Here is a 16,680-nt window from a genome sequence, read left to right on the forward strand (position 1 = left end):
CCCAAATTTCTTTGTTTACAGCTGGGGTCAAAATGCAGAGAACTCAAAGATATTCATTTTGGCCAGTGTTACAAGATCTCAGATGAAGGCATGATCGTCATAGCTAAGGGCTGTCTGAAACTACAAAGAATATACATGCAGGAAAACAAATTAGTAAGTACCTGTTTTCAATTTTGTTTCTAACATTTGAATTCTTTAAACTTCATTTATAATTTTATGTATGTATTTTCTTTTGGTAATTGAGAGGCAAATAAGTAAAAGTAAAATCCTCTCAAACTGATAATTTTTATAAATTGGTCATTTAACTTATTAGATACTTAACATGATGTGTCTTTTCTAAATTCTGAGAGTGAACTAACTCAGGTAAATTGGAATATATAAAATTTATCGGCCAAATATGCCTGTGGTTGTGGTTCCTTTTGATTCCCCTAGGAATCATAATAACTCTAGAGAGTTGAGATTTTTTTTAATCCCTAGAAAAGTGTACATTTGTGAAATAGAACTTTTTACTTACTATGGTGAAAATGGGATTCAGTAAATTGATAATTGCATAAATTTTATATTTTAAGAACATACACATATAGTCAGACACATTTAATGTATTTATTTAAAGTCATTCAATTTTATTTTATTGAGACATAATTCATTTATTCCAAGATTTACCGTTTTACAATATATAATTCATTGTTTTTTTTTTTATTTACAAAATTGTGTAGTCATCACTAACTAATTGTAGAACATTTTCATTATCTTTAAAAGAACACTGTGCCTATTAGTACCTTCCTCTAGAGCAGGCAACTGCTAATCTACTTTGTTTTTATAAATTTGCCTAGACATTTCATATAAATAGAATCACACAATATGTGGTCTTCTGTATCTGGCTTATTTTACATGGATATTTTCAACATTTACTCATGCAGCCTGTATCATAGCTTCTTTCTTTTTTTTTTATGTCCAAATAACATTCCAAACCATTTAATTTTAATTTAGTAGGTATATTGTACAAATTAACCGAAAAAAATTGTCACCTGGGAGGTACTTAGGACTTCTCAACATTGAAAAATAGTCTAATGAAAAAAAAAAAGAAAAGAAAAAAATAGTCTAATGGAAAATGTTTGCAGGTTAAACTGAAATAGCAAATCTATAAAATCTTTAAAAAAATTGCATCTCAAAAATATGGAGGTCTTTTTCTTGTCCCTTTGAGTCAGTTTATAAAACTGATATTTAATAAATACATCTCATATATAAACTTAAATTTGAAAGGTTTCTTGAAGCATTAGCACTTCAGTGGGATAATACTATTATTAAAGATTTTAGAAAACTTGAAACATTTATAAACTGAAAATAAATGCTTTTTTTCTTCTATATAGAATATTTTTTTCCCCTGGCAATATGTAGTACAAATAGTTCACAGCTGGGTATGGTGGCGCACACCTGTAATCCCAGTGGCTTGGGAGGCTGAGGCAGGAGGATTATGAGTTCAAAGCCAGCCTTAGCAAAAGCAAGATGCTAAGCAACTTGGTGAGACCCTGTCTTTAAATAAAATACAAAATAGGGCTGGGGATGTGGCTCAGTGGCAGAGTTCAGTCCCGGGTACAAAAAAAAAAAAAGGTAAAAAAATTCATGCTCCTCCTTACATTTAATATAAATGTAATCATTTGAGGCTGTATGACTCGTAAGGAGAATTAAGTCTTATGGGTCAGAGACTGAATTTTGAACTTTTGATTATTTATCCACCTGTATCATGACCCTGGGAGAACTTTAAGGTCTTTAAACCTTATTTGTAACTGGTGCTGTGATATTTGTCTTTTGATGAGTTGTAGTTTTGAGAATTAAATGACATCTCCAAATTCCTTTGTATAAACTCTGAACCATGTGATATTAAACATATAGTAGTTTTTATAATACCATAACTAAAATTACTAAACTGTTCATTTCTACTTTATACTCAAGAGAAATTAAAGAATAGTAATCCCAACTTAAGTAATAGGATATTTATTGATTTCGACTAATATTTGTTTTTTTGTTGTTTAAACACAGAGTAATATCTTTATTGGTGTTGTAAGAAACCTTTTTTAAAAGTATAACTTTAATTATTTATTTCTTTTATGTGGTACTGAGGATCAAACTCCTGAGTGACAACCCAAGCCCTGAAAGAAACTTTTAGCCAATGGTTCTTAATGAAAGCAGCTGTTTATGTGTATGGTTAAAGGTTCTACTTTATTTTCACATTTATTTTCCCCTGATATTATGGTGCATTAAAAAGATGATGTATGGTTAAATCCTAAAGAAATCATTTCTATATTTAGTTTTATTCATTAAACATTTTTATTGGAAATTTGAAGTAATTTTGAAAAATCCTAAGGAAAGGTAAATTCAATAAAAATTTTTCCCATTTTAGATTCGTAGGGAAGTTTAGAATAAATTAAATTCTATTAATAACTAGTTATTGATAACTAAACCCTTATAGGAGCTTTACTCTTTATTTTTAAAATTTATGAAATAAAGAGAAATATTTGGGCTGTGGTTGTGGCTCAGCGGTACAGTTCTCGCCTAACACGTGTGACGCACTGGGTTCGATCCTCAGCACCACATAAAAATAAATAAAATAAAGGTATTGTGTCCAAATACAACTAAAAACATATTTTAAAAAAAGAAATATTTAAATTACTTGCAAAGCTACAATTTAAAGTAGTTTGGCACTTTTCATTTTGATACGTATTATTTATCATTTAAGAATATTTTATACTAGCAAGTAATTGAGGTACTTACTAAAAACACTGTGTCTGAAAGGATATCATTAGAACCTGACCTGTGCTTTAACAAGTATTCATAATTAGCCAAATTGTTTTGCTAATTCTCTTAGTAAATTGAATTTAAAAAAGTCTAAAAATAATCATAGAGTAGTTTTTGTAAAGTATAAAGTTTGATGAATTGAATTAACAGGTTGTTTGGTTTTTACATATCTTGGCAGTTTTTGACTGAGTCCACATCTTTTCATATTATATCTTGGCCTTTAGATGGCAGTATTGTCTTTGTGTATTTCAGTGACACAGCTTTTGTTTCCTTCTGTAACTATGAAGATATAATGCTTATATAGTTTATGCTTATATGGTTTATGCTTCATTTTAAATTTTTGTCCTTTAGGTGTTCTTAATGGGAAAATTTCCTTTTCAAGTCATTTGAAATATTATGTCTAGAAGGCTACAGAATGAATTTGCCATTTTTTATGAAGTAGCAAGATATTTGAATATTCTTACTTGTGGCCCTGATTAAATACGATGAACTTTAGAATATGGGAATGATTCCTGTGTTCAACAGAGGGAGAAGTTTTATCACATGGAAAGTGAAGATGATTTGAAATTTTAAGATGCAAATGAATTGTGGTGAAGCACAGATTTGAGAACTTACATGTAGAATCCTCTCATTTTTTAGTGCTACAAATGCCTTGCACCCACGTGTATATTTTGTGTTTGCTCTAAACTCATGTAGAGTCTAGAAACAGATTTAAGGAATTCAACTATTGGAAAGAGTCTAGCATGTTGCATGCATGTGTCTCCTTTCTAATGATAGCTTTTATATCATTTCTGTGTAGTACTTGTGACAAAGCTATTTTTAAGTCAGATTAGATACGGCATTGTCTTAGTGCATTTTCTGCTACTGTAACAGAATACCTGATACTGGGTAGTTCATAAAGAACAGATTTATTTGTCTTATAGTTCAGAGACTAGGAAATTCAAGAGCATAGTATTGTCTGGTGAGTTGTGTCTGTCATCCCGTGACAGAAGGCTGGAGAGCAAGGGAAAGAGGGAGGAAGAGAGGTAAATAGGGAATTTTGGGAAGAAAGAAAGAAAAAGAAGCATGTAAAAGCAAGTGGGGGGCGGTCAAATGACTTTTATAACAAATCTACTCTGATAACAAACCCACTTTCAGGATAATGACATTAGTTCATTAATGAGGGCAAAGGACTTATTACCTCTTGTTAAAATCCACCTCCCAATAATGTTGCATTGATGATTAAATTTTTAACACCTGAACTTTGGGGGACACATTCAAATCATAATAGTTGTATTGTTATTGATGATCTAGAAACCTTTGAATATATGTTCTTTCTGCTTCTTTGTTCTCCCTGTATCAGATTCTGCTTCTGTATTTTTTTAGACAGAAGTTCTTTGGCTGGCTTTTTATTTGGTTGTAAAATTATAAGGTCAGATAGATTATCTCTCATTTGCTATACAACTTGATGTTTTAAAGTACTGGGATTTTATGATTTATTTTAAAAATAACTTCTGTGGTCACTCTGAGGCAGGATATTTGATATAGATCTGTGTTATTATGTATTTTGTCTATTTTTTTACACCTACTCTGAAGAGTTAGGCTGTGAACTAATACAGTTTTCTCAATTATCAGGAAAATGGTAATGTATTATGAATAGATTTTAGAAAGTTTTAGGAAAATGATAAAGATATCCTGTTTAAAACTTGACTGCTGAAAGTTAATTTGGTCTTATATTTTTCAATCTTCTGATTGATATTTTACTAGTGTTATAATTTTATGATACTTAGAGATCTTAGGTGCTGCTGTAATGATGTTGTTTTTGGAGGCTTACATGGATGAGGTAGTAGAATCTAAATTTACCCCTCCAGGATTTCTTCCTCTAGCTTGGAAACATTTTAAGAGGAGATAGAGGTAAATGACATTTTTGAATCCCTGTGAACCAATTGAAACCTGAATCCTGCTATTTTTAACCAATTGACTTGATTGAGCTATCCTAATTTTTGCTTTCATTTCCTTCTTTTCAGAAAGGATGTAATACTACTTCAAACATTTTCTTATGAGGTTCAGACTGAGATTAAGAAGTATAATATCAAATGTTTAACACCACTGATAGTATAATTCATTTTGCTGTTGCTGATTTGAGGCTATTGTGGTAATTAGGTAGACAGATGTCCATGTTGGTTATCAACTAGGTTAATATATAAGATAAACATTTAAATGGCATTTTATGAAACTTACATTTCCAGACTCTTCAACACAGAGATAATATATTCAGTGTTTTTATAAATTAGGGTTAATATATTCAGGAGATTGGTTTTCCTCACTCCCAGTTCTCCTCGTATACTCCTGTATTTTGTTTCTCAAGCCCTCCTTGTGAGTGATTTTATGTGTAATACCTGACATAAATATTTCACATTTGTAAGAAATTCTGTTTCTAATAAATATTGACTTCAGCCTTTAAAATCTACTATGGTAAATACTTGCCTTTAATGTTTTTTTTTTTTCTTTTCCCTCTTAATAATGGAACATTTACTTAAATCCAGAATAGTAGTTTCCAGTGAACAGTTATATTTAATTGTACTATTCTAAAGAACTAACTGAAAGGTAGTGAACTTCATCTTATTATTATATACCACTGTGTTAGTCTCTTTGGACTGCTCTATCGAAATATTATAGACTAGGTAATTTATAAACAACAGAAATTAAATTTTTTACAGTTTTGGAGGCTGGGATGTCCAAGATCACTGTGCTGGCAGATTTGAAGTTTGATGAGAGCCCACTTATCCATTCATAGGTGCTTTTTTTCTGTGTTGTCACATGGTGGAAGGGCCCATTTTTTTGTAAATTCATGAATCCTATTAATTAAGGCTCAACCCTTATGTTCTAGTCACCTCAGAGAGGCTCCCCACTTCTAATTCTATTATCTTGAGGTTTAGAATTTCAAAATATGAATTTGGGGTAGGGGACAGAAACATTAAGACATAACAACTACATTTCAGGATTTTGCTCTCATTTGTTGATATTTTAAAATACTTCATAGTAGTTACCTTCTTTTGGGTTTCAAGTACTAGTACTATGCTACTTTATATGATTACTCTTCACAACCACTATATAATGTATTGTTTTTGTCCCATATAAAGAAATTGAGGCCCAAAGAGGTTAATAGCAAACAAGTGCCAAAGTCAAGATTCTAACTCAAATCTATTAAGATTCCCAAATCTTTTTTTTCTAACTATTTTGATTGCATGTATACTTCATAGATGGTACTAATCCACATAGGTTTGAACCAAGCAACAATTTCCAATAGATATTATTTGCCTCTAACACACTTAGGGATAGGTACTCTTAGACATCAAAGGTTGAAGTTAATATTAGCAAAAGTAGAAAATTGTTTTTGCTAGGAGGATAATATATTTCAGGGGAAGCTTCAACTCTAAGTAGACACATTAATAATCTTTCTAAGAACTTGGTTAAATTATCAAAGAGGGAAGCTGTCTTCAGGATAGTGTTTTTAATGTTGATCTTAATCCTGTACAATTATGAACATAATTCACTTTTATTGTAGAATTGCATTCTTTTTATGTTTTGCTATTCTGCAAACATAGTATTTTATATTGTGACATTTAGATGTAAATTTCATTTCAATTTTGTCTAGCAGATTTTTTTGTTGTTGTTTTTGGTACCAGGGATTGAACCCAGGGGTGCTTCATCACTGAACCATGTTCCCAGGCCCTTTTATTTTTTTTATTTTGAGACAAGGTCTCACTAAGTTGCTCAGGGCCTAACTAATTTGCTGAGGTTGGCTTTGAATGTGATCCTCCTGCTTCAGCCTTCTGAGCCACTGGGTTTACAGACATGTACCACTGAGCCAGGCTGTTCAACAGTTTAATAAAAATTTTAATGAGTTCATGATCTCTCTGTTCCTTAACACTTGTTATGTTCATTCAGCTCAGTTAACATTTGAACACCTACTGTGTACCAGGCATGGTGAGAGACCTACAGAAAAATTGTACTGAAAGAACAAATCCTGGCTAGTGATAAGTGATATGGGAACAATAATTGAAACAACAACAACAACAACAAAAAAACAAAGTTATATTTGAAGGATGGGAAGGAATCAGAAAATTCTATAAATAGTAGGTGAAATTTAAACAGGATCTTGAATGATGTATGGTGATATAATGATTATGTAAGCAAATCTTTTCTTAAGGGAAAGACAGTTGGAATTGTGGGAAACAACATCAACAAAGATAGGCATTAGGAAAATATGTGACATATTTAATAAATGGTAGATATTACAGTGACATTGGGTTTACATGTGGGATTAGTGTTTATATTGTGGTCTGGAAAGAAACACTGGGGCCAAGTGTTAAGTTTCTTGACTTATATGCTAAGAAATTTTGAAGTCTCTAGGTAATAATGATTATAGCATAGGATTTCAGCAAATGTGAAATGTGATCAGATTTTGTGTCTTGTATTTTTAAAAAATATTGATAAATTAAAAATATACAATACTAAAAGTAGTAAATCCATATGCCCTTCACTCAGAAATTATTAACATTTTGTTAAATTTGCTGCTACGTATTAAAGTATTAAATTAATAAAACAAACTTTTAGTTGTCTTTCTTTGTTGTCATCTCATTGTTCCTTCCAAAGGTGACTATAATGATGATCTAAAATTCTTTAAAAAATATTTTAACATACATATGAATAACCAGGAACAATGTGGTATTGTTTTATTTGTGGTCACACATAGTTTATATCTGGTGTCATATGGGTAAGTGTTTGCTCTTGCAAAGTATGTATCAATCTATACATTGTGCTTTTAATTTTGTTTTTGAGATCTAGCTACAATGAATATATAATTTATTCTCTTTTTCCACATTTTTAATTGGTACCTTATGGTTGTGGGTAATGATGGGATTTATTGTTACATATTCATACATGCACATAATATAACAATATAATTTGGCCAATTCTGTTGTTCTATAATAGATATGTATCTTCTGTTAATCTGTTTCTTAGTGAAGGAGACTTATATTGCATCTGTTGTTTTACTCTCCTAGGCAGTGTTGCAATAAAATCCTGTGTATGTTTTCTGTGTTTATGTCCAAGCATTTCTCTAGGTATATATGTACAAATGCTAAGATGTGTACATTTTCAAATTTTTACTAAATCATGCTAAATTGCTCTTTCTTAACAATTGAAATTATGTTGGAGAGGTGTTTCTTAATGATGTATTGTCCACTTAGGACAGGAAGTATCTAGTTATCTTTATTTATATCCATCCCCCCGGTAATGACATAAAATAAGTAGATATTAAATAAATGTTTTTTAGTGACATGAGTTACTATTGAATTGCACATGATTTAAAAATAGATTTCTTCAAATATTTTGGGAACACACTTTAAAAAGATGTGTTTGATGGGGCTAGGGTTGTAGCTCAGTGGTAGAGTGCTTGCCTAACATGTGTGAGGCCCTGGGTTCGATCCTCAGCACCACATAAAAATAAATAAATAAAAAAAGGCATTGTGTCCAACTACACCTAAAAAATGAATATTAAAAAAAATATTTGTTTGAGTATACGAGTAAAGGTTTAAAATAGTTTAAAGGTGGAGAGTCAAGAGTTTTTTGATTTTCCAAGAAAGTAAATTTTCTTTGATTTGTTACCATATTAATGATACCATTTTTTGATTATCAATTTTATTTAGCCAAAGTTATTAGTTACAAAAGGAATATTTTGAGTGATAGTTGTCTTTATTATGTGATTCTGATCTACTAGGATACAATTTCTATTTTGGTCAGAATTATGTTGATTTGTATATTATTACTGTTAATAAAATTGGTTTTATTTTGTTAAAATAGTATTTGAAAGATTCAGTTTAATTAAAAATACCACTTATTTTATACACAGAATAAATTCGGTCTAAGAATAAACATTTTTACTCATTTTAAGTTTTTGTTTGATGTTACCCTGTAATTCTCTTTTTAATATCTTTCATTTAAGCCTAACTTTATCAGTTAATTTGACATGGATATAAATGAATGTATTCTATCATTTAAATGACATAGAATACAATAAAGAATGAATATGTGCATATATGTGTGTATGTGTGTATTTTTCTTCTGTGTGCCACTGTTGTATGGAGGGCAGGCTGTGATTGGATATTATCCAAATAAGTTTTCTTTGGAATACATTAATTTTTTTATACTCTGCAGATTTACTTGCTTAATTATATTAGTTTAGTAATAATAAAATTAGTTCACAAACTCCAGGGACTCATCAACTAATGATAGAAGATATTCAAATGCAAACAGGATCTCAGGAGGAAATTATCTTAGTATTAAAACCTCTGATACATATACCCCAATGTGGATAATGCAGAATTTATTATTGTCAAAATAGGAAACTCCAAATAGTATTTCAGTATTGTTTACTTACTTATATCCTTACTTAATTACTTGTTTTGTTTTTAAAATTTAGTTAATTGAAATTATGGTGTAGAGGAGCTTTCTGAGGGCAGGAAGTATTTAGTGATCTTTGTTTATATCTATCCCCCCAGTAATGATGATGATGATGATGCTGATTTTGGGGGCCAGGGATTCAACCCAGGTACACTTAACCACTGAGCTACATCTCCAGCTCTTTTTATTTTTATTTTGAGGCAGGGCCTTCTGAAGTTGCTGAGGCTGACTTTGGACTGTGATCTTCCTCCCTCGTCCTCCTGAGTTACTGGGATTACAGGCATGTACCACTGTGCCTGGCTATTCCTCAGGTTTTAATTCCTCCACTTGTGTATATTCTATAGTTTAAGTCCTGTTATTTGTGTAATTTTTGTTTACCTTTTTTTTAGGATATTTGTATATTTTTTAAAAATCAGAAGATTTGAACAAATCACATTATCTCTAAGAAAAAGCGTGAAAGTGCTATCTCAGACTTGGTGTTCAAATGCTAACAGTAGGGGATAGTGGATGAGGTAAAAAGTTGAGTCATTAGGCTTAGCAAATAGAAATTTTATAAGGTTAGATGTCAATGGGATGCTTGGGAGTACATTAATCCTGTCATGAGTGTATATTCCTCAACTTCCTTTCTAACATGTCAACAATGGAGGTAATATTAGTTGGATGAAGGAGAAGTTTTGGGTAATGCTTTTCTTTATCTACAGTAATGAGGTGCTGGGTTTTTATGTTATCCAAGACTTAATTCCATTTATTATTTTAGTGATTAGGCTTAAGGGAAGAATTGGAGAATTAGTCCCGCCCCTTTCTTCTTATTCCTTTTCTTTAATGATTTGCCTTTCTGAATATGGTTTACAAAATAGAGTTGGATCTGGCTTCTGAGGCATAGGGTGCATCTTTTCCATCATTATTGTGAAATATCTGTGCCACTTAGGCTTTCAAAGGAGATTCTTTCTTCAGCCCAAATCTATACATTTTGTGTTCTTATCTAAATCTTTGTATTAAGTACTGTTCCTATCAGTGTTACAGATTTTGCCTACTGATATTTTGCAGGCTGTTTTCCTTTGCTATGTTTCATGAAATTGTTGTTAAAGGTCTGAGTGTGACTTGCCTTATGGTCAGTAAAATGATTAATAGTCATGAGATTATGGGGGAAAATTCTGTCCTTTTCCTATACCTTCTCAATTTTAGTAGCTGAGAAGTTTAGAAAAGCCAGACAAAGTCTGTAGCATTTTGATCTTTTTTTTAAGCCCTCGTCCTATTGTATTTTATCTTGTATAGCTATATCTTAGTTGTAGAAGAGATCAATATTATACTTTTCTTTAGTAGATGCATAATTTATTTTTGGTTTCCAAAGTATGATAGAAGTAGTCAGGTTATTTCAGTAGAGTTTGGGGATAAAAATTTGTAGTGCCTGTTACCACACTTTGAATTGGGTTTGAGTGTAAAATCTAGGTGTTTATAATTTATTTTAATAAGATATATAAATAACTATATTAAGAATCTGTAATCAAAAGAAAACAGTTATAAGTATGACTTCCCTAACTGAACTGTAATTGGGTGATTATTCATCTTTTATTTTCCCTTTACTCAGCGTCTTTGAGAATATAGAAAATATGTTTATTAGTGTTGTAAATGCCTGGAGATTATAAAATTATTTGCCTCATGATTTGCTAGCTTTTCATTTTCTTATAAGATAGTTAATATTTAACTATTTGAAAACAATTTTGTAGTTTTTGATATTTCATACATTTTAAGTTGTTGCAGGATATAATTTTCTATGTATGTGTGTATAGATATACATATATATACCCACACATAAACTCCTTTCATTAATAGGTTAACAAAATTTTTTCATCATAATTAATTCCATTGTGTAGTATGTATTCTATCAATTACAGTTGTTTTAAGCTTATGATAATTGAAGAGCTTAATGGAAAACAATATGTAAGATAAAGATATATTGTATACCCAACTGAATTCAACTTTGACCTAAATATTTCTAAATGTTAACTTTCTTTTATTTTTATATTCACAACCCAGGAATGCAGTTGCTAAAACACTATTTTCATCATTTCCAAAATCTATAGTGCTTATTTGAAAGATTTCTTTAGTTACTATTCTCCATGTCATCATTTTCTTGTACATGTATTCTATGTTTCTTTTTATCATTTTGCCTTCATTTATTATGCATTTATTGTCTTCAAGCTCAGTTATATATTATTTTTTCTTAAATATTCATTGAAAAATTTACCATGTTTTACTTTTCCATATTTTATCAGCTTCCTGTATTTAATTAATTCTTTTTTTGTGAATTTATTTTATTTTATTTTATTTTTTATTGGTTGTTCAAAACATTACAAAGCTCTTGACATATCATATTTCATACATTTGATTCAAGTGAGTTATGAACTCCCATTTTTACCCCGTATACAGATTGCAGAATCACATCGGTTACACATCCACGTTTTTACATATTGCCATACTAGTGACTGTTGTATTCTGCTATCTTTCCTATCCTCTACTATCCCCCCTTCTTGATAATTAGTTGTAGATTTGAGGGTCTCAGTTTAGTCATGTCGCCCAATGTACTTCATAAAAATGGGGATGAGATTTTTATTTTTATTTTAACCTGTATGTAGTAACTGAGAACATATTCAAGTGTTTTGACTAAGTGGATTGATGTAGGACTACTTAGAAATGTAATTTTTCTAGGGGGATGGGGTTGTGGCTCAGAGGTGGAGCACTTGCCCAGCATGTGTGAGGCACTGTGGTTTGATTCTTAGCACTATATATAAACAAATAAATAAAAATAAAGGTTCACTGACAACTAAATATATATATTTAGTTATATATATTTTATATATATTTTATATATATATATATATATATATATATATATATATATAAAATATATATTGAAGAGAGAGAGAGAATTTTTAATATTTATTTTTCAGTTTTCGGTGGACAGAATATCTTTATTTTCATGTGGTGATGAGGATTGAACCCAGTGCTCCGTGCATGCCCGGCGAGCGTGTTACCCCTTGAGCCACATCCCCAGCCCCTAAAAATATATATTTAAAAAAACAAAAAAAATTTTCTGAAAAGACTTAATGAAGATGAACATTTAATACTGAAGTTTTTCTTATTTAGTTCTGGAGAAATTCCTGAGACAAGGAAGAAAGCTAATTTATTTCAAAATCACATTTTAAGTGGGGCACATATCATTAAACTTAAATATGAGTGCTTTAATATTTACGTAAAAGTATAGCTTTAGGATATAAGATTTCGTTTTACTGAATTGGTGAAGTATACTTCATTCTATAGTGAAGTCAAATGATTGTTCATTAGTGTTCAAAGCAAAAGAATGGCACTGATAGTTTAAAAAAGTATAATCCTAAGTAAATCTGTCCTTTCCAAGTTTTTAGAAAATGGTTTCTTAAAGTAAATGTTATATAATGAATCAGATATAACTTTCCTATGTTTATATATGAATACATGACCAGTGTAACTCCACATCATGTTCAATCATAATAATGGGATCATAATTAGAATGTTATATTCCATGTATGAATAATATGTCAAAATACATTAAACTGTCATGTATATCTAAAAAGAACAAATAAAAAAATTAATTGAAAAAGTAAATGTTGAGGCTCCTGGCTTTAAATTGTTTTTATTGCAAATTGTGTATTATATATTTTCATTTCTTGGCTTATATCCCATTGAGGATATTTGGTTTCTTGTCCTACCAATGTATTTTCCTCCTTTTTACACAACTCCAACAAAAATCTCTCAAGACTGGTAAGTCATACTTTAGTTACGGATTTTTATAAAGATGAGGCTGAGTTTGTTTAGTAGAACTTGCCTTTATCATGGCAATTAGAAAGAAATGAATTACATATAAGTTTGATACATATTTTCATTGCTTGGTACCTGTGAAACATACAAAGCAGATCAACATTAAATTTAGTTCAGTACATTGACATTGCTATCTTGAGAGTAAATATACCATGAAGAAATTGTACTGTTTTTTAAAAAATACTTTATGTAAAATTTGGGTTTTAAATTTTATTATTTAATTTTAAATTTTATTACATATTTTTGCTTAATATGATCTAACAGTTTTATAGAATCAAAATTGAGGAAAGAAAGACCCCAAGAGAAGATATTTTGTTAAATAATGATTCTTCATTTTTTTTGAGGGATTAAGTGACGCTTGGACAACTTGAGGAAAGAAAACTTGGACAAGTATTGGTTCTGCCAACTATATTGTTTATCCTTGTTTTAAGTTGCATTTTTTCCCCATTTTGAAGTGATATCTTTTTCTATATACACATGGCTTTCTTTTATAAAATTAGTCCAAGTATATGGAAATCATTTACTTCATGTTCAAATCTATTTAAAATAATCAGTTTTCTAATGTGTTTTGTATTATAATGTTTTTAGATTTGAGTCAAGAACAGTTTTTTGTTTTTTTTTTAAGGATACAATTTTGTCAATTTCTGTTCAGTATAATAATAGGAAATATTTTACATTTGGTCTTTAAGAGTGGCAAATCATTTTCAGTCTGGAGTGATAACATGTTAATAGGGGTAGCTTCCCCCTTTCTTTCCATAAGGACACACCTTTCTCCAGCTATTGTAGAATCTTCTAGAAACTTCTTCCAGTTACTAGAATCAACTTATTAATCAATCACCTTAATGCTTACTCTCCACCTCTGAGCTTCTTATATTTATACATGTCTAAGGTTAGTTTTCATTTTTTTGCACTATAATACTATATTACATTAAACTTGCATGATTATCTTACTGATTTTGCATTTCCTTCTGATCCTACCTTTTAAAAATTTGAGAAAAGTCCTTTTTGTAAAAATAAATAAATAAATAAAGTGATTTTAGAAGATTTGAAACCTGCTTCCTGCAAATTCCTGTATAGCATGCCTGTTAATGAGCTATCCATTCATTGTGTGTGTGTATATATATATATATATATATATATATATATATATATATATATATGTATGTGTGTGTGCAGGGTTGGTATTTATATTAAAGAACTCATAAAATCTTTTAATGATAGTTGAAAAATTTTGAGTGAAATGATACCAAAATGGTATTTGAAATGATTTTTCTAATTTCTTAACATTTAAAAATGATTATTATTGGGCTGGGGTTGTGGCTCAGTAGCCAAGTGCTTGCCTATCATGTGTGAGACACTGGGTTCAATTCTCAGCACCACATACAAGTAAATAAGAGGTCCATTGACAAGTATAAAAAAATTTAAAACAAGTTTGTTATTAATGCCTTAAAAAAGAGCATACATGTACTTACTACATTATTTAAACAAGACCAGTAGAATTTAGTTTTAATACTAATTCGTTCTCACACCAAATTAGTGTGAGAATCTGTCTTTTAACAATTAAATTGATGGTATCTTATCTTTAGGCAGTAAATGGCAATATCCACTAAGTACTGGTCCTTCCAAAACTTCTGTGGTTTCATTTATTATTAACATGCTGTTTGACAGCTGGCCTTTACTAATCTCACACCATAGCTTGAAATTTTTTCCTTAAAGCTTTATAGTTGAATTACAATACATTGTATCCTTTGTTTTCTCCTGGAAAAAGGATTTAAACAAACTTTCTATTGCACTTGTTGAATATGTATTTCATAGTAACCACCATGAAGTTTGAAGCATTTAAGAAGATGAAGAAGAAAGATAAAAGATACACATTCAAGAAGGCTTGGTTTCACAGTTGCTGCATAATCCTTTCTGCTGTCATTGGTACCCTAACCCTGTACCTACCAGAACAAAAGAAACTGAATTGAAAATTGTGGGAGCTAGGGAACATTCTGTTGGCAGCACATCGCATGGCCCATAGGCGTGTCAGGTCTCAGTTTGATGCTCTTTATTCTTTCTGACAGATGTGAGGTAGGGTCTATGAGGGGGAAGTCATTACTAGACAGAGGGCAGTGTCAGATCAAAAGTAACCAGTGATCAAACAAGGTAAAGGGCTGTGGAAAATAGGCTCTCATTCTGGCCCTCAACACCTGCCCGATCACTGAAGGGAATAGTCCTTATGTGTCAGGGCAAGTTGATTATCTTTGATGTACAGTGGATTAGAAGTCAGAATGGAAGCTTAACTGGAGTACAGAAGATTTTTACTTCCTAGTTCTTGGGCAATTGAGTGTTTAAATTTTTTACTTTAATTACCTAGAAGTTATAGAAGTCTTTCTCTGTTGAATAAAATATTAAAGCTTACTTATATTGACTTTGTTATCACTACATATTTAGAGATAGTGCTAATAAATAACTTTGACATGGTATAGACAGTCTTTAGAAGTCATCAAACTCTTAGTTTCTCATGCATCTCAGGGTAGTTTTACTGAGATCATTTGTGTATGTGTAGTTATAGTGCATACTAAACTTGGAACATACTAGGTTCTAAAAGTGCATTCTAAACTTGGAACATACTAAGTTCTCTCAAAAAAAATTTTTTTTTTTTTACAGTAACCTTACTAATACTAAATAATTTCAAATAAATTTGAATTAGTCCTTTGTACCTAATATAATATGAAATATAATTAATTATATTTTCTTTTAAGCCATTTCTAATCAGTTGAAAGAAAAGAAACATTCATAGAGGTTTTTTATGATTTTGTGTTTTTTTTTTTTAAATTGAGGTTTTATAAGGCAGAGGTTCTTCACTGGTTCTTCTCTGTCCTTTCATCTTTACAGGTATTTGATTAAAGTTCAGAAGAAGGTTGATATTTTTATTAGATGTTATCTTGATGGTTTGTAGATAAATTGACAGTTGGGGTACATTTCTAAACATTTGTGGTTTTTTTTTCTTTTATATTTGCAAAGTAAAGCTTTGACTTTACCATGTTAACTTTTGATATTTTAAATATTGCTGAATTTCTTTGAGGTTCACAAATAATTGCAGTCATTTTGTCCTCAAATTGTAGGATTTATTTGAAATAACTTATTTTCCAGTCAGAAATTTAAAAGAATCTAGTGCTTTAGCCTTTTGAAAGTGATTATTAACCTAGTTTGTCTATCTATTCAACTTTGCATGAAGCCCTATTTTTAAAAAATACTTTTAGGTAACTTAAATCTTCCTTTACACATTTAAAATATAAAAACTGTCATATTGTCTTTATGTTGATATTTGACTTGTATACTGTTAGGTATATTTTGAAGTTGGAAAATTTTCGAATTATATATTGAACATACTTATAATTACTGGTATTTCTGGTTTTACTTTAAAAATGTGCTTATAAGTTGTTATTGAATATTTTGCATTTACTTTCATTTTAGAGTAGTTTGACTTAGACGCTTTTTTGAGGAATTGTTAGATGTGCTGTAATTTTTACATGTATTTGGAATAAAATGTCATAAATTCATATTCTATATCTATTTTTGAAGCTTTTGGGAATT

General features: G+C 30.2%; 1 protein-coding gene across 1 annotated transcript in view; it reads left to right on the forward strand.

Moving 5' to 3' along the window:
- The window catches only part of Fbxl17 (F-box and leucine rich repeat protein 17), a 529,863-nt gene that overhangs the window by 54,839 nt on the left and 458,344 nt on the right, over positions 1-16,680 (forward strand). The window contains exon 4 of the mRNA XM_027927783.2: positions 22-153. Within this exon, the coding sequence (XP_027783584.1) occupies positions 22-153 (132 nt within the window). The remainder of the gene's footprint in view (positions 1-21; positions 154-16,680) is intronic.

The sequence above is a fragment of the Marmota flaviventris genome, chromosome 5 (assembly GCF_047511675.1).
Source record: "Marmota flaviventris isolate mMarFla1 chromosome 5, mMarFla1.hap1, whole genome shotgun sequence".
Taxonomy (NCBI): Eukaryota; Metazoa; Chordata; class Mammalia; order Rodentia; family Sciuridae; genus Marmota; species Marmota flaviventris.